The sequence below is a fragment of the Platalea leucorodia genome (genome assembly GCF_965183815.1).
Source record: "Platalea leucorodia genome assembly, chromosome: 11".
NCBI classification, from domain to species: Eukaryota; Metazoa; Chordata; class Aves; order Pelecaniformes; family Threskiornithidae; genus Platalea; species Platalea leucorodia.
The window spans coordinates 6,269,132-6,294,181 of record NC_138833.1 but is presented as its reverse complement, the minus strand read 5'-3'; the positions used below and the strand labels follow the sequence as shown (position 1 = coordinate 6,294,181).

The window sequence follows — 25,050 nt, the reverse complement described above, 5'->3', positions numbered from 1 at the left end:
AGAAGAATGACTCCTAAAAAACCACAGTGACGGGTAACTAACTCTTGAGATGATTAAAAATAAATAAATTAACATTAAGAGCTATAAACGGACCAAAGAGTAGTTCATCCAGACATGTCATTATATAAAAGTATGGAAAATTATTCAGTTTGCTACAAAAATAAAACTCCTTGAACACAAATGAGGAACTTAATGGCTGACATCAATATGCACTACTAAGATACTGATACACGCAGTATTAAGAAACATGACATAAAGGAAAAATAATCACATTATCACTTCAACAGGAAAGGTAGAAAAGAAGCATTTTTCAGCTGACTAATCATGGAAAGTAAGTGTTACTCTTAATGTGCAAGAGCCACTCACAAAGATTAGGGGCTGCATAGGCATTTGGACAGAATCCAAGATTGTTTTGGAAAGCTGGAGGATACAAGTGGAAAATGTAGGGAAAATACCAGTAGGATCCTAAGGGTGGTGGCAGAAACCGAATGGGACCATCCTCCAGTCCAACCTCCTGCCCAAAACAGGGTCAACATCAGACTGATTCCTCAGGACCTCCTCCAGTGTCTGGGAGTATCTCCGAGGATGGAGATGCCACATCCTCTCTGGGCAATGCGGAAACAGCCAGGTCTTACTGACAGACAGGTAGATTTGGCAAGTCTCAAAGACTGAAAAACTGCTTGAGTTTGGAGGAATCAGAGCAAACAAAGAACAAAATGAAGACGAAAGTGAGCATGATAGCTTTTGATGGACTGCATCGAGCCTTCAGTGAAGTCAGGTGAAGTTACAAACTCTGACACACTTTGTTTCAGTCTCGTATGTTTGTATTTATCTTAGGTGACTTGAAGGGCACTAAGATGAACTGAAGGAGAGCATTGGCTAAGCAAGTCGATGCTTTATGAAACGTGAAAAAAAAGTGAGCTGCTAAAATTTTTGTTGATACTTTTCTCAGCAGAATATCAGGAATTCCACAAAATAAAAGTTTTCTAGCAAAACATCTATGTTCTTTAAAGTTAATAATTCTTCGTGATTAAACTCCCAGATACCTAAACCACAAAAGTTTAAAGCTAAAATTGGAAATACATACTTTTCTCACTCCTCCTCCCCACCTTGACTGAGAGATCCAACACTTTTTGAGAGGGGAAAATAAAGATAACACACAAAAGCTGAAGCTTACATAGCTTTTACATTTTCTTCTCTCTCTTTTACGTGAATTCAAACTGCGTTTCAAAGAGATGGTTAAAGCAAACTTGGTATGCTAGTGAATTATCAAAATTAATATATCCAGTATCTCAAATGGAAGAGATGTAATGTGGAGAGAGAACGGAGACCAGGAACCGGGCTTGCTGAACTGGTGGCTGTCAGTCAAGCTAACACGCGGTACGCTATATCCATTTGCAAACCATCAACAGGCAGACTCCCAGCAGAGCCGGCCTATAGGCAGAACTGCTGTACCATCATTACAGGTGACAAAGCACTCAAAGGATCTGGGAGAAGATAGATTTCAGCATTATATAATAAAATGACCTGAATACTTCTTTACTGCTGTTGCTTAGCTCTTCACTACCCATTTTCTTTCTAAGAGTGGTTTCCCTCTTGCAGCAAAAACTGCTGAATGTGTTTAACATAGCAAATGCTTTTTGAGTCTCGGTGCATTCATGCATTCCTATGGGGCCTGACTGACACTTGGCGGTAATGAGAAACACCAGCTATTATACAGTAACATCTATACACACTAATGTTATATGCTCCTATTCTTTTTTCCTTAATAACCACCCTAATCAATAAATACTACTGTAAGGTTTTGAACAGCTTCTCAGTCAAAAAACTATATAAATGCACGTCATTCCTAGGCGATCAGAATGTAACTGCATGATTTATTTTTGCTTCCCCCAAATGCTCAGTCTCCTCCTCCATATTCCAAATGACTTTAGCTACCAGCCCCCACTGCCCCCAAACCCCAGATGTTTGGACAGTCATCTGGTTAAAAAGCATAAATTAAACCGTGCAAAAGAATTAAATGAACTGCAATCAGACTGCTGTATTTTTATTGTTACTTCAAGTGTGCTTCTGTTGCACTGATTCTCCTCTAAAGTATATTCAGGAAATACTGAATAACTAGTTTCTTTTTTCCACGGATAAAGATACTTTTAAATTTCTCAAATCATATCACAGCTGTGCAGAACAAGCATTATTTATACGACAGCTATGTTGATCAAATAAAAACAAAACCCCACAGATTCCTGTACACATATTAATACATTTTACTGCTGAATAACAAATGCATGAATTTTCAGTACAGTCCTAGTGGAGGCACATTAATAATTTTAACATTAACATAAATTTAAATCTGGCTTGTAAGAAAAGACAATTTCAAAATACTGTCTGTAAAAACCTAGAGGTTATACGTTTGAAAGAACTTAGCTCCATTAACTGAAAGAGTCACATTCTTACAATGTTCAAAAGCCAGCATCTTCCATTGTCACTTGATATTAATTTTTTAAGATACAAATTAATGGGCTTCTTTGAAAATGCTAGATACCTAAATACTTGAATTCTTTCTTTAGCCAAGTGTAAGTAATTCTTACCTACTGCAGTAAGTCCTTCAGATATTGAGGTAAGGATATAGATTAGGACGCGAGGTTCTAAACTGGTAATGAAACTCATGTGATCTTGGGTCAAACACTCCAGAAGTGGGTAATAAGACTGGCTTAGTTTTCGATATTGCTGAAAAAAAAAGAGTACACATTCATAGTAAATACAGATATTATCATCGACTAATATTAACAACATTAACAGATGATAGAAGAGTGATCCTATAGTTTTTATGATGCAATAAATTCTAATTTAGCCATTAAATCAAAATACTTATAGAGACAAAATATTTTCTTGTCCTCGGTAGATTTCAACTTTTCCAATTTACCATAGGATATAAACTCACCATTAATTTAGAATAAGCTCAGGATAATACGGTAACGCTATCATGCTTTGACATTCTACACAGACAGCTATCAGTCTAGTAAAAGCAGTATAGCGTTCTGCCCAGGGTGTCAGTTTGACAGGATTACGGCCCGTACCTTACCTTCTGCAGGAAATCTTATTAAGATTTATCACAGATTTCCCCAAATCATCTCAGAGATGGGACTTTTTTTCGTGCTTAACTGAGGTCCTGTAACAGGACCTGCGCAGGCAAAGGCACTTGCTTGAACCCATTGGCCCAATCAGCATCTTACTCTTAAGGACTCTTATTTAGGGCATTTACTGTTGCATGGCTAGCAATGTGCCAAATACGCACACTTTACTATACAACCCATACACTGATTTTAATTGAGAGCAACTTTTCAGTTCCAAGGACTTTCTTTATGTGGCAAGCATAAATCTGGGTATTAACCACCTTTAGCTATCCCAAATTTGTCCCTTCCTGCAAGAAAAAGACAGTTCTGAACTAAAGTGTCATGAAGAAAATGTCACAGTTCAAATTTTGCGCAAGATCTGTCGTTTTCCCACAGAGAAGTGGGAACATGGTGTACTTCAAAATTAAAGTTTTAAATTTTATGGGGAATACACAGCGACAATTTACAGACTGAAACTAATTGCAGAGTGGTTGAATATGGGAGGATGTTTTACAGGGCATGCAGGCAATCTAAATGGGTTTGCAAGTACAGAAAGGAACAAAATTTTGCATTTCTCTCTTTCACGACAAGCCTAGTGAAAATTCTGGAAAAGCTCCCGTTTCACATGGCAGGTCTGTCATACCTGTATTTTAGACGTTCCTATACAAATAAATTCAAGTGGTTGAACTGAAAACTGCATTTGAGCTGTTCTAGATCCCTCTGTCTCATTATAACAATACAAAGCCTGTGGTGGTGTTATTTCATATTTCACGTAAAGACTCCCAAGATGAGTAATTGCTTACTAGCAAGTCACTGTGGGATACTGAAAGCAGCATTTTGACAAAGGCCTGAAGTACATTGTCAAAGTGGTTGTCCCCGTACAACTTGAAGACGCCAAAGCTGACATAATTTCCACATAAGGCAGATTTGAGTGCAGAGTAACAGATGGAAATGCCCTTGAGTTTCAACGGATAAACCTGATCTTTTGACAAAGTCCCAAGAGAGAGGATCTGATTACCTGTTTTCATAAAAAGAAAGAAAGAAAGAAAGAAACTTATATAAGCAGCTGCAAATCTAAAATATTTTGATGGCACTATCTAAACTTATTTTTTGTCTTTATTTTCATTAGTATTTGGAAGAAAAATTGTTTCTGCATTTGATGTAAAAGATCTGTTACGTAAGCATGACTAGAGCTTAAAAGCCACCAAGGAATTAGTATGCAAAATTTAAAATATAAGCTATGGAATTCCCGTCAGTGATGTACAGCCAGACCATGACTGGGTCTATCAGCATGAATTCCGTAATCTGAACAGAGTTGCAACACATGGTTTTATAGTTTCTCATGCTGCAGCAAAGCCTGGTTTTGATCCATTACCATGATGGTCTCTTGGGATGGTTGCTGATGTATACACACACTAAATATATCCCTCAGAAAACAAATACGTCCATTACAAAAGCCTCTATTTTACCAGTCACAGATGGGAACAACTTTTTAATTAAAATCCATGTTTATAATGTAAAAATAACAGCTAACTGTAAATATTTGCTGTTCCTATTAACAGGCAATAGTGACTTTTGGATCCACTGTGCAGCAGCACAGTAGATCCCGCTGCAATCCTCTGTACAAATCTAATTATTCACAAGGCCTCATTACCAAGTTTTCTAAGTATCTTGTAATAATTTAATGCTCATCTTCACAGCACCCCAGAGTTAATTTGTCTTCATGACAAATTTTTTTTTTAACCTGAAGTAATTAATGAAAGTGAGCTAAAACAGTAGAATGAACACAGCAAAGCTTAAGTACTTCAGTGCTACCATGAAGTAGCCTTTACTAGGTTGATCCCATCTGATGTTGACCTTGGCAAGCTTGGCCTGCACAAAAAACCAAGTGCCAGGTCTTCACTCTGTTCCTATTGATCATTCTTGGTAATTTTAACTAGAGGAAAAGAACACAAAACTGTACATTTTATAAAGTATTCCTACAAATAAAAGCACAATAGTCTACTGATCAGATGCTTTCAGTGTCTAACCTAGTTGTCATGGCTATGATGACAACTCGGCTCAAGGAGCAACGAGCGAACTGGACATCAACTATTCACAATTCCAAACACCGCCAGTTAAGAGAGGTAGTTATGGCAACTCAGTTTTACTTTTATAATAGCCAATTCAGAAATGCCCCTCAAAACTGGCCCGAGATGACACAGATCTGATAGATTGCGTAGCATTATTTACTACATATTGAGGCCTCATACTACACTGAGTCTGTCTCTACACAGCTCTCCTTTCTACTCATGCAAATCTCCACCTGCAAATCATACACCTGCCTTATTTTAATTCTTTCTCTTAATGCTATTGATTACTGACAATGAGGAATTTACATCACACAATTTGAAAAAAGAGGGGGAACACCCAACGCATCGAAGTATCACCCATTTGGTATCATTTGATGCAAAGAGGGAAAGGCCTAAGTTACTGTTTAAAACATTTAATGTTGTTCACCACTCCTAGCAAGTACAAAGCAATTTATCCATCAGGTTGTAAAGGAAAAGTAGATTTACAAAAAAAGACTGGGAGCGCTATCAGGGCCTGCTTAGAAGAAGTAACTGGGGTCTGTAAGAAGCTGGAATGGCGTCACTAGAATTATGGAAGGGAGGAGAAGAATCAAATATTTGGCTAGGAAAGACGGTCACTTACAATCAAAAGCAAGCCCTCTTAATTAAAAAAAATAATTTTATGCATGAAAATACAGAATGGTTTTGATACTGTCAATGGTCATGTGAGCACCTCTACTACCCCGAATGCTGTAGTCATGAACACAGTGTAACTGGGGAAGAGGGTACAATTCCAGTGACTGCTACTGCATAGAAATTAATTCCAAATGGTGTTAAATCTCTGTTATACTAAAAATGACCGGTATCCAAAAGATCCTCTCTGAAAAGTAAAACACAGCAGAAAAAGAATGTCTTCTAGTGCACCTGGATATTCATTTATTGTAATACTTTACATTACTGCGAAATTACATTTACATAAAATTAAAGATAAACTCCATTTAGCCTCCCACAGTGCCCCATTTAAGATATCCCAGCCAGGTCATCTTAACTAGCATTAATCTTTTTGACAAGACCTAGTCTAGTTACTGAGAAGATCAGTGAATTTCAAATTCTGTGGGAAAAAAATAAAATTAAATACAAAATTCTGTCTGTGAGATAAAGTGGGAAGGCGCACGCTATTTTTGAAAGCCACTATGTGAAAAGCGTACAATTCTTAGGGCAAAAACAAGACAGAAAGGTAAGTGTGCTGTAAGCTAACCTTACCTGGTCTTCTCCACCATTACATTCTCTGTAGAAAATCTCTGCTTTAATAACACAAATATATATCTGGCTTCAGAAATAAGCAAAGACAAAGTTCTGGATCCAAGAAAGTAACAGCCTTGAGTTTATAGCTGAGCTTTCCAAGCATGACATCGCGCAATCCTAGGTCCTTGAAGTACTCAGTGTAATATGCAACAACAGATGGAAAGAGCTTAGTAGTTGTCAACAAGGCAATTATGTACTTAATATGGAAATTAATTGGAAGTCAATGGAAAAAACGGAGGAGGAAAGAAGTTAGAAAAACCCCAGGAATCCCTTAGCCTGGGAACATGAATTCTAGGAGGTAACCACTAGTGCTGATCTTCTATCATTTTTATTACTTCACCAAAAAATCACCCTGTAATTAAAACTTTAAATCCACCGATCAGCATAAAGCATTCAATACAGGAAGGCACAAGCCCCGCTCCCTCGCACTGCCTCACCCCCAGCAGGCACGGCAGAAGAGGAATTCGGCGCCTATCCCTTCTCATGAAAACACCGAGAAGAATTTGGGTCTAGTGCAAGATTAAAAGCTGCTTTTTGCAAGTGGACAGAGTCCACGGAGAACTGTTCTCTGTTCATGGACTCATTTTAAAAGGGCCTAAGAGTGGGAACAGCCGATTTCAAATTAGCAGCAGAGGTGAAAGACCACACGGTGCCTGTTACCAATGCCCCAAGCCATCAGCCTATGATTCAAGGGATGCAGTGCTAGAACAAAGACTAGTGTTTTAGCATTAGTTATTGAAAAAAATATGAAGTACGGTGCTATGCCTGACTACATAAAAAAAGAATGATCTACTTGTAACATTTAGCAGGAGCTTCAGGGGAATATTTTTACACACCATGGATACTACTGAACATAAACTAATTTACTGAGGTACTTGGAATCAGGTCAAGAACAACTCCTCAGCTACTGAGGATGTGCTTACATTTATAATCCCTGTAGTGGAGGACCAAAATACAATTTTATAAACTCCTATTGTTAAAAGAAACAATTTAAAGAAATTAAATCAACATAAAAGTGACACTTTGACATGCTGAATTTAAAAATTGTGTTTGAAACTCATGGCTCCTGTCAAAATGGAAACTCTGTAGAGGCTAATCAGGGAAGTTTCACTGTTACTACCGAGTTAAGAATCAAATGAAAAAAAATCCAACTTCCACCGATTTCTTCTTAATGTGGGAGAAATTGTATCACACAATCTTAAAATATACTGACTTCCAAAATTCTCAATAATTTCCTTTAACACAACTTTTTGCCCTGCATTTGGCAGTGATGTCACTTACAAAAATTATAAACTTCTGAGCCTGAGAGGCGATACAAAATTCTGACAGGAATAAGAAAAAGATTGTTAAAGATATTGGGCGAAACTGCCTGGTAGGAAACGAGGGCTTGAATTTGGCTGGCAATTTAAGCATTTCATTACTGAAAGACTCCTTAGTCCATAAACAAAGGAGCTGGAAGGAAAAAGCGTGTGTGTGCAGAGGGGGACTCCGAAGCCAGCAAAAACCCGAAGTGGGATGCTCTGACCGAAGATAACATCACCATGCCTCAGAATCCCACAGGCAATATGCACCAGAGCTCTTTGCACAGCTCATTCCCTCACTCCCTCCTAGATGCGGGAGCATGTCAGGACAGGCAGCTTCCCTTTCAGTTCTCCTCCTTAATTGCTTTTACAGTAGGAGCTATAATACAAAAATGATTACTTTATGGCTGAGTTTCATTTAAGCAGGGCTTGTTCTAGATTTCAGTCCAATAAGTGCTATGTATAATAATACAACTAAATCATGTTTTAACATGTGTGAATTAGATGAAGATAAAAAAAGACTTTGGTGAGATTAAACAAAGGTTGTGAAAATTTATCACATTTATAGAGAAAAAGTGTTTTTTGCCTTTTCCCCTTTCCTATTTTTATTATTCACCACTGCCCCATAAAGATGGTTTTGAATGTATGCTTTCCAGGCATTCAGAATGCTAGGGCAGTATAAAGAAGTGGCCATATATAGAAAATGAAAGGAAAACATGAATCATAAAGATGAGAGTGAGCTTCAAAAACTAATTTTTTAAAGCTTCCACAACAACAAAACATGCATAAAACCTCTCCAATCAGCACAACGAGCATGCATAGCGCCAAGATAAATTTGCCAAAAGAAGCTGATTATGAAATCTGAGTCAGTAATGAAGAGCAATATATTCTGGAACCACTACCACAGGAGAGAGGAGAGCAGACCAGCGGCAACCGAGCCAGCGAGCCCTCCACGTTTGAGCTAAGATGCTGATTAAAAATACCTGTTCTACAGCAAGAATCGCTTCAACCAGAATTTTGAAGAACTGTTACCTTATGAAGTTGCTGGCACTGAATGGATTACCACACTAAGTTTTGAAATACATGTTCTAGAAGCAATTTAAAGCTCATTAGAAATAATTGTGTCTGGCTACTGGAAAATGTGGTAAAATTTAATCCACATCCAAATGCTACCTGGGCTGTGAGAACAGGAAATTGTTTTGTGCTACTGTGGCTAACCTCCTCGCTGACCTTGAGCAGTAACTGCTACAACAGCTAAAAGCTGAAGCAAAATTAAAAACTTACATCAAAGTATATCATGACAGAATGTAGATAAATAAAAACAGCATATTGAAAATATTATTTTTATGTCAGTCTCCTATAATGAAAGGGAAGAGGTTTACTAAAATGTAAAGAAACCACAAAACAAAAATAGATGGTCCCAAGATGCAGCGAAACATTATTCCTGTACAACTGGGAGTTCAAAAACACATAGCAAGGGGACTTGTACGTACAGAATTAAAAGTGAAATATATTGGGGATGAAGAATGGCGGACTACACTATTCCAACTCCTTTCAATTTTCTCCTCTCAGTTGTTTATTTTAAATCGCTCTATCACTCACTCAGGCTGGCTCTAGCCATAATGGACAAGACACAGCACCCCTTGCCAAGCAGCTGCAGAGACCTAACAAGGATAATTGACTATCTAAGTGCTTTTTGCATCCTACGCCAGGCTTTACATCTTTTGAACATTTGTAAAGCATTTGTAAAGACATCTTAGAATTGTCTTCAGCACTGTATCAGCATCAGTGATAAATGAGCAGAAGGACAGGACACACTGGTACTATCCTAATCGCAAAGCTGGATCTGTGAAGCAGAATTGAGCACTCGCTGAGGTGCTAATTTTAAAAAATAAAAAGAATTCATATTTTAAATTTTATTCAGTGACAACTGAAGATGCTTAGCGTATCTCAAAAACAGGCATTTGGGATTTTTTTTCTGCTTTGCACTCAAACGTATGAAATCACTATACACCATTCTAGAGGAGAAAAGAGTATATGCTTTAGTCCAGAATTAAAGAGATTTCAGCATCCATACTCACAATCGTTCACATACATTCACACTCCAGAAACGCAGTTCTACCCTTTTCTTCCCCTTTTTATTTTTAGCCCAAGCACAGGTCTTACAGAACATATAGACAGTAAACGGAGGTACCATTCAGACATAAACGGACATCACGAACTCTGGCAAAATTTAAGATGGAAAGAAAGCGAGACGCTAGGTTACCAAATGTTTGTTTCAAAGTTATTCCCATGTCAACAACAGTACAGGGTTTACACAAAACAAATCCACATATAAATTCTAGATGATTTTCATCACCTGAAGAAGGCCATATATGCAAAGGATCTGTGCGTTATCCAAAACTGCTTGGATCAGTGTAGTCCAGATGTAGGAAAAATCAACATTATGTCAATAATCACCAGGGCACTGTGCTCTGATGTTGGTGAGAAGAATCACCCGATGCCACCTCGCTTCAGTTACTGATTCCTTGCCTCAGTCTTCACAGGACAGAGATGTATTTCAGATCACATTTTTATGTACCTAGAGGTTTATATAGCAAGAAGACTCCCAGTGGACCTAAGCCATAACTGGAAATTTTCCTGTTTAATTTGGTGCAGGTGAAATTTCTGAAAATAATACCTGTACTAGCGTTTTCTGTATATCATTACATATGAGATACATATGAGAGCGACAAAGGAAAAATCCTGTTCTAAAACAAATTTTGTATTTCACTTATCAATGGAAGTATAATACAATTAAGCCATAGTTTCATTTATTGCTTGTACGTTATATTCTTCTAAGAAAGAGGAGCAACTGGGCTAGGCTACACTGTCTGCAGGAGAGGGACCAAGTCTTTCCCTGGGGAGCTGCTGAGCTACGGGAAGGAAACTCTCACCGTCCAGGCGGCGGCAAGGAGGAGAGGTGAGAGGCAACACGCAGAGCTGGAAGCCTGGTGTTCCGCCAGGGATTGCCAAGAGGAGCGCTCACAGCCAGGTCTCCAGGGGATGGAAAGAAGAACTTCTCAAGGATGAGAGGAGGTTGGGCAGAGTTTATGGCAACCCGCTCGGTCAATGGATTAACTGAAACCGAGACTGAAAGGATCTTCCCACGAGGACAGTGTGATGAAAGGAAGAGATGTTTGCTTCTATTTTTTCCCCCTGCCTCATGTCATCACTCTGTGTTTCTCTTAGTTTAAAAACGCAATTATTATAGTATAGATTTCAATCAAATCTATCTTGAGTTTCAAGTGCCTTTTTGACCAACTCTGAGGAGCTCACTATGAGCTGCAGGCATATACAAGAGGTTTGGCTGACTGGGTAAGATAAATGAGCGTATACTGTCTGTTGTCATCTCTTGACATTTACTGCGTGTCTTCCGTTTTTTTCTCCAATGCTTCAGCCATAAGATCATGCTGAATGTGAGAATCTCAACTATTTTCAGAATTTTAGGTTACTTGCAGTAATGGTACAGCAGAAAACTTGAAAACTGAACCCAAGGATTAGAAGGCATGTACGTATTCATTCTTTTAACTGAATCACACAATTTTTCAGAATGTGGGGCTGGAAACATTGCTCAAGAACACCAAAGTGAATTTTATGATCATCACTTGTTTACTTGTTTATTTTTCCCCAGATGTCTGCCATGATTACATATGCTTAACAGACAAATACACTTAAAAAAAGTCATAGAGTATTATGGATTAAAGTTTTCCTTAAAAGCACAATTTAGGTATTAAGATTTTCAGGAAGGCATTTGAAATTAATGCAAAATCCCTTAATATCAATATTTTAATAGGAATTTGTATGTTGAAAAGATCATACCTAACTAAAGTAATGAATCCTGACAACACGTTTCCAGAAGAGTTATATCTTTCTGTACACTGGAATGGATATCTCATAAACTAGTAATTGGCGATAAAAGCTAAAAATGTTAACAGCAATTATTCAAAGCTGATTAATTGTAGTATCTTGAAATACTTATAGTGGGCAGTAAAACCTTCCCAGACTGTAAGCCAGTGACCACTTCAGAAATAGCTGTAGCAGTTTGAAATAGCGCTAATGTAGGACGTTTATTACAGTGCCCACAGCTGAGCCACGGCGACGGTCAGGCCAGTGCTGCCCATCTGTGCCAGTGCAGAGCCAGCTGGATTATCTGAAATCTCTGCTCTGAGTGGCCAATTCATCTGACTGCACGGGGAGGTCTTTCATGGTGACTCTGCAGTGAGTCCAGTCCCGGAATAAATATTGGCAATCACTCACAGAAAAGAAAACCTCAATTCCTCTAAATGTCACACCTCAGTAGTGGGAAGATCATTGATGTGGCCCTTTCAGACACTGATGATAATATGGATGTGTTTTAAAAGCAAAATGAAAAAAAACGCAAAAAACAAAACCCAAAAAACCAGCATATATTGAGTGGAGGCTTTCTTCCACATCTACGTCTTTCCTCCACTTTTAGTTGATAGGCGATTTTAAGTTTTTCTTTAGGAGGACATTAAGAACAGTTCTCCTCTTAAACCTGTGTTGTCATTCTTCCACAGGAAAACAGTTATGAAAGACGTGAAAGAGAAGTGTGAGAGAAAGCTCTTATGGCCATTTCATTTCTTTCTATGGCACACATCTCCAGATAGGTGCCACGCTTCCCTAAGTATCTTTCCCATAATGTAAGAAAAAGAGCGACAGGTGTTTGGACACAGGCTTCAACAAGCTCTATGGTTCCACTGCTTAGTTTTAAATCTTAAATCTGCGCTGTCCTGAAATTTCCTTTTATGTTGCAGAATTAAATTCTAGTACGAGCCAGAAAATGTTGTCTGGTCCTTATGCGCAAGAGCTACCAATACTTTAGGGCTGAGAATTTTATGAACTTCCCATACACGCCATAAAAGCTGCAACTGAAAGCAAAAAGTTTCTTTACAAAGTGTTTTTTAGGCATGAATTAAGAATAAGGCAGGTTGAAACCAACTACTGTGGTTTACTCGGCAAGGGTTAGAATCTTGATGCCAACAACTGAGATGAATGGATGCCCAACGATACGGTATGTTTTTCATAAGTGCAGAAAGGATGGTAAAGGCTGATTGAAATAAAAAAAAAATAAAAAGGAAGATATAACTGCAATAGGATCAGGTACCATAGGACAAGTAGGGTTGAAGCATCATCATGACTGCACTTCCATTTTTTTTTTTTTTTAAAAATCATCAAAAGAAAGCTTACAGCAATTAAGTACAAAGGCTAACAGAAATTGAGTAGTGAAATCTAAAAGTTTACCTTTTATCTTTTCATACATGGAAAACCTTATTTTTATTTTGCTTCATTGTTCTAACAAATTTACGTAAGAACATAGCTGAAAAAACATGCTAGCTTACTACATGGTATATTTGAAAAAGAAACAGAAAAATGATTTTGCAAGGAGTGAGAGTTACTTGGGGGTAATTTTTTCTGTCGTAAGTAAATGCTTTATGCATTCTGCATATACTGTTTCCATGCCCTGCAGATCAAATGCAAAATTACATTTGAATTTTTTTTATACAGACAGTCATGTAACACAGTTCCCAGACCCAAAAAGCAACCTGAATGCAGTAAAAGCAAATCTGATGCACCAATTTTCTTCCTTTGACAGTAACAGGACATTTGTGGCTCTTCCTGTTTACATAAACTAGAAATGAGGTTGCTCTACAAAGACTTGGTAATGTTCCTTTCAAAACATTTAGAAAGCAAAACTGCAAGCTACAAAGTTAGTTGCAGTGTAATATAAACTGCTGGTGTCAAAGACCTGTTGCAGTTGCATGCATGAGTGGGAGTAGTAAAATGGAGCAACTTATTATAAACACTTTTAACAGCGCTCCAGGGTAAAGCTGTTATGGTCCTATTATGTTTTGGAACTGCTGGAATATAATTTGAATACATAAAATCAACCCACACCTATCAATCAGTAGCCTAGATCAAACACCTCATGAGTATTTGTATCTTCGCTGAAATACATTTGCAGTTGCTAGAAGACGCATTCAAGTTAAAAAAGCGATACAAGCAACGATGCTACATGAATGAACCCTGATCTACGGAAGTAAATGAGCTCCAGAGGTCTGCCACGCAGCTCTGCACTTTACAAAGGGACGATACCGGCTCTAGCACATTACAGTCCTGCTACGTATTCCACAAATCCATCAGTGCTCAGGAATAGGAACTAACAGGATTTTTCTATCACAAAACAGGCCAAGAATTACACTGCAGAGGAAACATTAATGAATACCTACCATACGTACAAATCATTTTACTAGCTTCTCTGAAGAGAAGAATTCCATTTGGAGATGATACATCAAAATTTAAACGTTGCGATCTAAAAAATAACAGCAAAAATATTCAGATGGTCATCGAAGCAGAAAACTTCAATGGATTCATTCCTAAAACAAAAACAACATTTGCTGATTACAAAGTACAATTATTTGATAAACTAATTCTAGCTTTCAGTCCAATGACATGCACTCTAATTATCTCCGTATGTTGCCAAAGGAACAATCCTATGACAAAAGACAAACCAATTTTAACCAGAAAAGGTGACCAGACAATACATACACAGCTTTCAGTGACGGGTGAACATCTTGTGCCCGCATACAGTTCAGAAGAATGCTACAAAGGTTCCATAATCCAAGCAGTTAGGCTAACTTTGACCCTGCTTCTGCACCTGTATAGCTTTTAAAAATAAACTAATCCCCACCGGTGTTTCTGCTACATAAAATCTGTGGCAATCACAAGCCAGTTCTCCAAGCGTACACTGTAACACACGCTTTTTATGAACGTTCAGACCTGAAGATGATTGCACCACGTTGTCTTCCCTGATGCACAGCTATTACCAAAGCCGACAAGAACCACTTTGTTCCCAGTCTGGAAAGGCAACAGAGTCCTTGATGAAGCCCCTGTTGCATCTTTCCGATTTCTCTTTGTGTTAAAGAAGCCTAACTCCTGGCTCAGGCCTAAAAGTTAACTTCGAATACAGGTCTTAAGCTTCTAAGTAACTTTAGCAAAACTTACCCTTTGTGTTTATTTGGCCTGAAAGGGAAAGGAGTCATCACTGAGTGATGTAAACCAGAGCATCCCCTGGCTGACCTATCTGGAAGTCATCCACTTCTCACCAGACGTGGAGTCCTTGTATCCCCCCTATCACAGACAGCAGCAGGGATCTTTCTTTGCTGCAAGTCCAATTGTTTGTTGGCCGAGTCCCTATTTGCAGGGTCCTTTGCAGCAAACTCTGCAGTAAATCTGGGTGTTTATAAATGAATAAAACGTGCCTTGTATAAAGCATTTGTGTATTCCATATGCACAAAACGATAACGGCTGGCAGAGGCAAAAACCCCAGAACCACCACATCATCTCAGTATCAGGGTGGCATAATGCACAATCTCATACTCTAACGTATTTTAACCATGTCAAAGCATATTGTACAATGCATTCTAACCTGTAAAAGCTAAGGCAGTACACAACTCGTGAAAAAACACCATCCCAGATGATGTTTTCTAAAGGGAACAAGGCAGATTTTCTGAATAGCAATAGGTAGAAGAACAACATGAATATGGAAAGTAGCTTGAAGAGCTGTCTTTTGCATAAGATTTATTGTTCCAGTTCCTCTTTGCTTTTGTTTACCGTTATTAGAGTTCTGTGTTTATGCTTTAACAACCTCCTCCTTGAAATCAAGTTGCAGCACTATTAGAGTATACTGCTTGCGCATTGCATCATGAATAAAAACAGGTTAAACTTTTCCAGCAATGTATTATACCACTACCAGGATAAAAGACGTAATTAGCCTACACAAACCAAAGAGGGAGTCACAGCAAGCAAGTCAACACTAAGAAGAAACAGGGAACTCTGCCTTAAGGTTTGTGTAGCTATTTGGGGACTAAGCGCACATCATACACACTAGCGTTTGACTGGGAGCCAGGCCTGAACTTTAAGGCACAAATTTCCCGTCACTAAATTAAATATTTTTTTCAAATTTCAAATATTCCAACTTTTTTCCTTGGAAGTTTGATTTGCAAGGCAAAATGAGAAGTGATGAGAACACATACTTCTTTGCCGAAAACTCTAATCAATTGGGTCATGAAGATACGCAGCACAGAGACTTTAACTATCAATTTTTCATCTAAAAATCCTTTTTTCCTTTGGGCAGTACACTAAATATTTCCAAGTGTAATGATAATTTCCTAAAATAAATTGTTCTGTTACTTATGGCAAAACAGGAATTTCATTCTAACTACTGCGATGTCAAGTATTGAAATAACCTCCCAGAATCATTCTGAGGCCTTTTTGGTTAGCCCACAGAGGTGTTAGATGTGGGAGAAGTTACCTATACGCTGATTATAAATGCTGCTGTATTAGACACCATTCTTTCCTATTTTGGCTGGCAGGGAGTAAACTGTAAAGGGAGTTGTGGTTTTACAGGCACATATGTATGCTGCTTGGCTTAAGGCAAAAATTCAGCCTGCAGCAAATCTTAACAGCAGACAATTTTCCGATATTTAATTATAGAGTCAGTATTTATCCCTGGTTAAAGCATACACTTCCACTAACATTGAATATAAAATCACAGTAGTCTCTCATATATATTCCTGCAATTAATCCTAACCAGATGATTTTGTAACATCTACCATTTTGGTAAAACAATACGACGACACTGAAAGCCGAGTTCTGCTTGCGAATTTTGTTCCAAAATACAAAACTAGCAGCTTTAAAGTCAAAGTCAGACATCACGAGGATAAGCAAAGCATAGAAAGATGGAACAGAGAATGCATACCATTGCAGTATTCATCACCTATCTAATTTTCACAGGCTTCTTACCTGTTTTGCATGAATTCTGCCATCAGCTTCAAGATAGGGGTTGTACACGCAGGTTCACGGTACCACAGTTCAATAGCTCTTTGCAGAACAGAAATGTACGCAGGGTATCTTCACCAAACTCGGTTAAAGAGTACACTGATAAAATAACATCTTGCGAAACAACTTCCCCTAGAACTGGGTGGGCCAGATATAGACCTCGGCAGCTCATTCTGACAGAGGGACTGCCAGAACCTATCAATTTAAGCAAGTCTCTGCTCCGAAGACTAAACGCTTTGGAAACATTAATAGTTAAGTGGGAAACAGCTAACGTGCCAGAGCTGTAGTGAAGGAAAAGGAAAGCAGTTTGTCTATGTGAAGCTAACCTAGAAGTACGTATATAAAATGAGGTTGGATTTTTAATGAATGGCATAAGTCACAAATGGCAATTTAATTTAAAAACACCACAAATTTACATGTTAGCAAATCCTAGGCCCCAAATTCCAGTGCCACCTCATATATACTATATTTGATATATAAATGGTTGGGAACAATTTGATTGTATGAAGTTGTTTCCAGAGCATTCAAGAAGAGAATTCAGCAAAACCGTGTGGGGGAGACCAGCAAAGTCAGATTTCTAAGAGCTCTTTCAGGAGCGCTCTTTGCGTATCAGCGCCCAAGAGATATCCATTCTTTTCAAGCAGGATTTAAAGGAATGCAACACAGAAAAAAATAAGTTTAGTAGACTCTGCAATGTAACTTAAAAAAAAAAAAAATCTTATGAGTTACTGACTGTATCAAAAGATTTCATGTAACGATTTGATACAAAGCTGACCCCTAGTTTTCCCAACATGCTGGAGGAAAGTTTATTTGGATACGAATGCAGACTGGTAAATGGAAATGAGGTAGCACAGCCTGACTGGCAAAGAATTAAACAGGTTTTTTATATTGAACCAAGAGATTTTAACTATACAATTTGCTATTAAAACATGATCTAGCTAATCTAGTCAATGGTTTTATTTAATAATAAACTTCTTTTTCATTTTTAACTTTGTTTCATGTCATATAATTCTGCTTTATTTAACCACACGAGAAATAGTGACTATTCTTAGGAAAATCCTATTGCCTATTCAGACAATAAAGGCACTATTGTGAATCTCAGAAATTAGAATACAGGCCAAGCACTCAACATGGGATTGTGAAATAAAGTCTAAAATACATAAAGGTTTACACGCTTCTAGGACATGTAGACACGGTCATGTCTCAGTTCGCTATAGCTCTTCTGGTGGAGGCTAAAGCCGTCAGACGTAGCACTGCTGATGAATGACAGCGCTGTGTAGACAGATGGAAGGCACTGCTGTCTGTCTGAGGCATCTAAAGACTTGTGCATTTTTGCTGCCAGCTGCTTGAGGCACTGCAGGCATAAACTATATATAGCGGAACAGGCCGACATGTGAAATACACTTTTAGACCTTGTTTCTCTCTCCTTTATGGGGTTCTTTACATTTTAAATCAGACAAACTAGAGTTAAACATACCATGGAGAGTTACCCAGTAATAAACTGGAATTTAAATTCAAATCCTACTTGCCTACAATATCCTCAAAGGGCGTAAGATGATTTGCTAATGCCAGTTCCATTTTTTCTGAGGTGGACTTCCAATCCAGCTCACCCTCAACAGAGGATGGTCAATATACTCAAAATGCAGCAGATGCCACCCAAGGTACGGAACTGAACCGTGCTATTAATTCTCCGAGGTCATGCCTCTTCCTTAGCCTTCCTAGCGGCCTCACGTACACGAAAGGGAGATGGTGCGATGCTGCAAAGCCTCACTGTGGAACTTTGCGGGGTAGAAAGCAATTCGCCTTTTCAGTTTTCATGGCAAAGAGAGTAACTTGACGGCGAAACCCTACAACCAAAATGTAGCAGTATATCCAATATGATTAGCTATCTTAATTCAAAACTTAAGCACTAAGTCCACATTCGTTGACAAGGAAAGACTGGAGACACTACAGTCAAATTTTATAAAAGCTAGGGTCAACAGAAAGGCTTCGGCAATTTATTTTTTTTTTAATAAATCCAATAAAATGGAATGAATTGGTTTTAAACAGAATATTATTTTTAAGTGTTTTTAACCACAAGCTTCGAGGAATCTGGCTAATTAATGAATGTAACCTGACCAGTCAGTTCAAGCTCAAAGGAATTCAAACTGCAAAAAATGATACTGAGATTTGAATCAATGCAACTGTCAATAACAGCTATTACAAGCAGATTACCGATCATGTAGCCTTGCTTCATAAGAAACTGTGTTCTCCTCTTCTCTTGTGATTAGAAACCTTCAATCCCTACAGCTGTTTGTTGGGCTCTTTCAAGTTTGTACCTAATCCTGAATCCTTAAAACATATAAACTTAAAAATTTAGTTCTTCAAAAAGAGAATCATTTTGAACAAGCCATCTTATTGCTGCACGTGGTTTTATTTTGTTAAGAAATATGATATGAATTTGGATAAATATCTAACGATGGTAGTTTGGTGAAAAGATTGTTTTGCTTGTTCTAGTGATCTACATCTGAAGCAGCATACGATCAGACATCTAAATATCTAGGTCAACTGGAACTTTTAAATGACCCCTAGATAAAATATCTCAATGGCAGATCCCTTTTCTATAAACCTAGTGTCTATGTATCTACACACATAGGTATTTTTATATAGGCAATTTCATGCACTCACGCATATACATCGTGTGCTACCTAGCTGACTGCAACACTGAGTCAACCTAATAATTTAATTCTTGCAACCCATTTTCTTATTGCAACCTTTTGCTTTTACAGACAACAGAAGTCATTAAATACTGAGAATCAACTGGGAGGAACACGGGAAGAATTGCCTATGGGTTACCACCTAACTGTAAGAAACACTAAATGAAAGTAACAAAAAAGTGGATATTACCCTCCACTCACAATTGAATCTCCATGGACGTATCTGACTGCGAGACCAAGGACCTTAGACTACAGTCTGATATTAGTATGGAAGAAAACAGATTAAACATGCAACATCTTATCCAGGCAGTCTTGAAGTAAACAGCAGAATGAAATACATAAGGAGAAACATCACTGTTAAGAAAAATGGGGTTTGATTCTACTCAAATCGGTATACAGGTTTTTTCAGGCCACACCTGCATGTTCAGGACTAACCTACAAATTACAGAGACCACATGTTATGAATACAAAAGACAAATAAACTTTCCAAAGCTGTGGTACTGGAATCGTCATTGACAGCTTGACATATCAATATTTCAGGAAGAATAAATGACTTTCATATCCAGGGTTTGGGGGTTTTTGTTTTGTTTTGTTTTTTTGTTTGTGTGATGTTTTTCTCCATCTTTCATTACCGGATACTTTGGGAAGATGCTACACTTAACACCTGAAGCTGCTTAAAATATTTGGAAATATTTTAATGAAGTCTTTTGAGAGATCACCTAGTACAACTTTAAAACAAATTTTACTATTATTATAAGTATTTTCTCTTCATCCCTTGCCAGAGGAAAACTATAAATCTTGTCTCAGCTGAATGAACACCATTTATCATATTCATTTTCTTGTCAATACAATTATGAAAAGCCTTTGGCCTTTTTCCAAGGAGCCTGATTTGCTAGAGAAACTCAATTAGTATAAGCAAGCCTGCTACAAAACAGCCCTATTTGGCAATCTAGCGCAGCTTCAGCATACCTGACGATTCACCTCTAAACCACGATCCTAATAACTCAATCATAATGGTAAAATACAAGATACAACGGTGTCCCCCGTGCCTCCCCCCCTTCCCTCCCCGGACCAAAAGGACTTAAAAGATATTATTTCTGCTCATTTTTGCCACCTACTGGAGAAAACTTAAATCCTAAACATTGCGATCAGAAAAAAGGAAAAGAATCTCTCAGGTGAGAGCTTACCGAGTGTAATTTGTTTTGTTATGGACAGGGCTTAGATCCAAAATATTCCCTGCAATCACTTGAAAAGTTTATTAATACATTCTTCTACCAACGATTTACGAGTGACTGTTTCAGACAGTCTTCAATACAGAATAAACATCATCTCATAGTATATTAAAAGCGTAGCTTTTTATCCCTTGCCTCTTTGTACTGTTTATTTATCGAATAAATGCAAGCAGATCAGATTCGTTTTGGCTAGTATTCTGTATTTGTCATTTTCAATATTGAAATACTAGCATTTCAAACACAACAGAATAAAATCTGTTCAAAAAAACAGATTTTCTTTGCTATTAAAACCATTTTCTGATGATATATTTGAAACTACAAAAGGAATATGTTAATCAAAGGCTATTTAAACTTTATATGATAAAATTGGTATCTGACCCTCCCTTCTCCTCCCATTTACCTTTTTGTCTTTATATACAGTAAATAAGAGTTGCGGTAACAGCAGCTTATCCTGCTCTAATGCTTTGGATCAATACCTGGATGAAGCTGGACTCAGCCAAATGAGGTGAAATCCACTGAACAGAAGCATGCACTTATCCTTTACAGCCAAAGGTGATGAGGAAAAAAAATCTGAACCTGTGCAAGGGAAAAGAAACTGAGAAGGCCTGAGCTTTGGATTCCACACAAAGCTACCTTTCAGTCTATTTTTATTGTTAATACAGATTAATGATATCCAAAAGTTGGAGGCTGTTTTTATTTCTTTGAAATAAACTTAATTCACAAACTGGAAGGAATAAATGAATTAAAAAATTCAGGAAAGGGTCCTGAGGATTACATATCCTGGATCCTTGTATAAAAAAACACCTCCATGGATGACTCCATTTCTTTCAAACGGAGAGGAGGTAAGTCTCTGTTATCCCTCCTCCTACAACTGGAGATTTGCAGTTCTGCACAGGAGAAGAGCATGATACTCATGCTGTACTAGGAAAAATGAAGTAAAAAGAATTTGAAATGGAAGCAGCAATGATCTGCTTTTACACATCTTCCTGATTTTATTATTAAGTTTTAGGGTAACACAAGCACAAACAGTACTAATGAAGTTAAATGTACCCAATGGTGCCCACTAGAAAATGAGATGCTAATTCGCAGTCTGGCTTCAGTAGTTTGTTGTGTGTTGGTTTTTTTTTTTTTTTTTCTCTCCAGTCCTCTAAAACTGAAATTAAGGGATGCTTTCCACTGATTTTAAGAGAAATAAAGATTACATTGCTTTATGTTTTGGACTTACTTTCTGCAAGCTGAGCCTGCACATAGACAGAATCACTGCAGGCTTGCAAAGGTCTTAAATAGGGCTTCTCTGAATGGTCATCGGGATCCCACTACCCAGCACACACGGATGTCTATCAGCTCATAGCAGGCTCTGCTGTACAGCCTTTCAGTCCTTACAGGCTAATTTCCTAGTTGCAGTTCTATATTGATGCACTCCTCTTTCTTAACCAGGAAGATTATTAGCGAGCAGTAGGGTTTCATTATTTACTTAAAAATATTTTTAAAAGCTTGATTACTAGTAAAGCATGGAATTGTACTTGAATGTTATTTTTTCTGTCCATAAAATAAACAAATACATAATTAACTTCCATAGCTTTGTGAGATCTAAATTATAAAACAAATATTTTCATAGTTACTTCACGATATGTTTCATCAGTTTGTTACTAATATGACTGTGTGCCTGAAGAGAGAATTACAGCTAATGTATTTATAAAAATACAAAACATTTCTCTATAGTATTAAGAAAATACCCATGAGTGTTATTGCATTTGTTGGCGTAAAAATGTATACAATATTTAAAGCAAACAGAGTTCCATTATCATTACTTATTGAAGAAAACTACAATCTAAAGATTTTGATTTTGCTTTCAGATGTCCATTTTCTTCTGGATCAAGAAGACTGCAGGTGTTGCGATATTAATAGAGTTGACGTAAATAGAAAGTAACTGACTAAATTAAAGACATGATTCATACCAGAGAGAGAAATCTCCCCAGATAGCACTTGCATAGTATTTTTTAAGCACTTCTGATGTTAAACCAAATGTAGGTATATTGTGTTTGGAGTTAAAGACACAGCTTTTTTTTTTTTTTTTTATGAAAACATTACGGATTTATGAAGGGAAGAAACCCACTTGGATATGTTTTCTAGATTAGTAGTGTGACACAACAAAAAAGTGACCTCTCTGTGGTCCTTCCCAGTTAACTGCATGGTTGCCATTGTGCTGTAATTTTAGCTGATTACACATTAGTTCATTTAGCTTTGTTTCCTCTTCCCCACTGTGCCATACTATTAAACTAATGCAAGGGGCCTGGTATCCCTCTGTGCACAGAGCTGGTATTGTCATAGTGTAATAAGGATACATCCAGTCGAACAGCATGGTGTAGCTGGTCTTTGTGTTTAGTGCAAAGGCAATCCCTCGAAGATCCCTTGCCAGCCCGATCAACATACGCTGTCAGTGGGAAAGAGACACAGTAATTGATTTTCACGTTAGCACAGAGCAGATGGAGTAATAATCAGCCAATAATGACCACATATCTGATTTTGATTCATTCGTTTAAATGTCTCGCTCAAATCTTTTTTTATAAAAACCACACAGATTCTTTTAACAGACAAAATCTCCACAAGTTTTGTAGTGATAACACTAGCAAAATGCTCAGGAAATGCTTTTGATTATTCGATATGCTATCCTAATGAATAATGCAAATTAAAACATAATATAGGAATACTGTGTACTAAAGTTTAAAAGTGCTTCCTGTATTAATATATTTAAAGTAACAATAACAATAAAAACGTTAATTTAAACTTGTAATATTTTGAATGAGGTGTAAGACTGATACTCATAACAAGCTACAATTAAGGTTGCACTGAGATTCTCATTGTACTGTTATTTTAACCTATCTTTGGGGTTTTTTTGTTTGTTTTGGGTTTTTTTTTAAAGTCATTTTGCAAGTTAGGTTCCTTCAAAAAGTGACTTTTTTGTTTACAGAAGACCATGCAAATATCTATCTGTATTAACATTAGTTCTGAGGTGAATTTTTTTCCCCTTTAATGACTGAAGTGTGGCTTCAGAATCCTTCCAGCACAAACGCAGACAACATTTTATGCATAGATAATTAGCCCCTACTAAAGGGATGTTTTCAGGATAATTAATAGACAACAGTAAGAAACACCAGTGAATGAAAAACATTTTAACACTATAAACAAACTTTTCAATTTACTTAGACATAAATATTATTTTTGATAATTAAGTAGTTTTAATAAAATTTATCCATGTGTTGCAGGTGGGGTTTGTACTTGTGTTTTTTTTTTTATAATAAAAGACCACAGTACTGCAGAGTCTGGTAAAAAACAAAACCAAACCAAAACCAAACCAAAACCAACATAGAAGCATGGCAAAAAACCCAGTAAGGAATTCTCTCTTTAAAACCAGAGCTTTCAATAATGTACCACTTGGTGCTAACACTGTAATATTTATAGTGTTGAGAAATACAAAAGGTAAGATGCACATATTAATTCTAATTGATCACATAAAGAGCAAATTATGGCTGATGCCTTGTTAAACTGCTAAATGTAATCTTACACAAGGGCTAATTTCTACTTTTCATATACAGACCCATTAGTCCAACTGACTTGGATGGCACGCAGATAGATTTATCCAAGGATAAATTGAGTTCTCTACAAAACACTGGTGAGGTTGCTAGGAGTATTTTAATATTTGCATTTCCTTCTGTTGTGCATTGAAATGGCCTGAACTTGCAAGATGCTGAGAGGTCTCAACTCTCATTAACTTTAATGGAACTCTGAAGTCACTAGAGAGGAAGTGTTCAATACTGAGAAGATGCAATATAAAATTGTAACTTTATATTCATCTGTATTTTCATACTTTGTGTGCTGTTTTGTCCACGCAGAAAATAACTGTTTAGCAGACATGGTGGCCGAAACGTAAAGAATTAAAAGAACTCGGCAGCAGCACTTTATACTTGTTTCTGAAGGGATACAGAGATCCAACAACATACACAAGCAAGTGGAAATCTTCCAGATTGATTGTGGTTCCTTTGCCCACTCTAGCCACAAAAAAGGAGGCAAGCAAGGCTGCACAAAGCAGAGGCTGGAGCAGGGCAGAAGGGGAGCTACAGCCCCTGGCAAGACATGAACTTGCCTTTGTTTGAGGATGCGCTCGGAGAGAGAGAGCTCACCACGTCACTGTGGTCTCTAGAACACCGAGTAGGAAAAGAGAACCAGCCAAACCCGTATTCCTCTACCACGCTTATTCTGTCTTTAGAAAAACAACTGGTTGTAAGAAAACACTCTTTTGCAAATATATTTAAGAAACACTTTGGTTGTGAGACTTTAAAAACTGTAGATGTGCAACTTTCTTTAAACTATGGTCCCAGATTTCTGGGAAGCTACACAAACACCAGGCAATTTCAGACACCATTTGACCTTCTAAAGAAAGGAGAACAGCT

The 25,050-nt window shown here is 37.5% G+C and overlaps 1 protein-coding gene across 1 annotated transcript in view; it reads right to left on the bottom strand.

The window, feature by feature from the left end:
• RANBP17 (RAN binding protein 17) overlaps positions 1–25,050 on the bottom strand; it is a gene marked incomplete at its 3' end in the record, with an annotated part of 162,619 nt that overhangs the window by 28,867 nt on the left and 108,702 nt on the right. The window contains exons 20-24 of the mRNA XM_082323721.1: positions 22,945–23,033; positions 16,636–16,743; positions 14,061–14,143; positions 3,917–4,131; positions 2,589–2,727 (exon numbers count right to left, since the gene is read on the bottom strand). Coding sequence (XP_082179847.1) covers positions 2,589–2,727; positions 3,917–4,131; positions 14,061–14,143; positions 16,636–16,743; positions 22,945–23,033 — 634 coding nt within the window. The remainder of the gene's footprint in view (positions 1–2,588; positions 2,728–3,916; positions 4,132–14,060; positions 14,144–16,635; positions 16,744–22,944; positions 23,034–25,050) is intronic.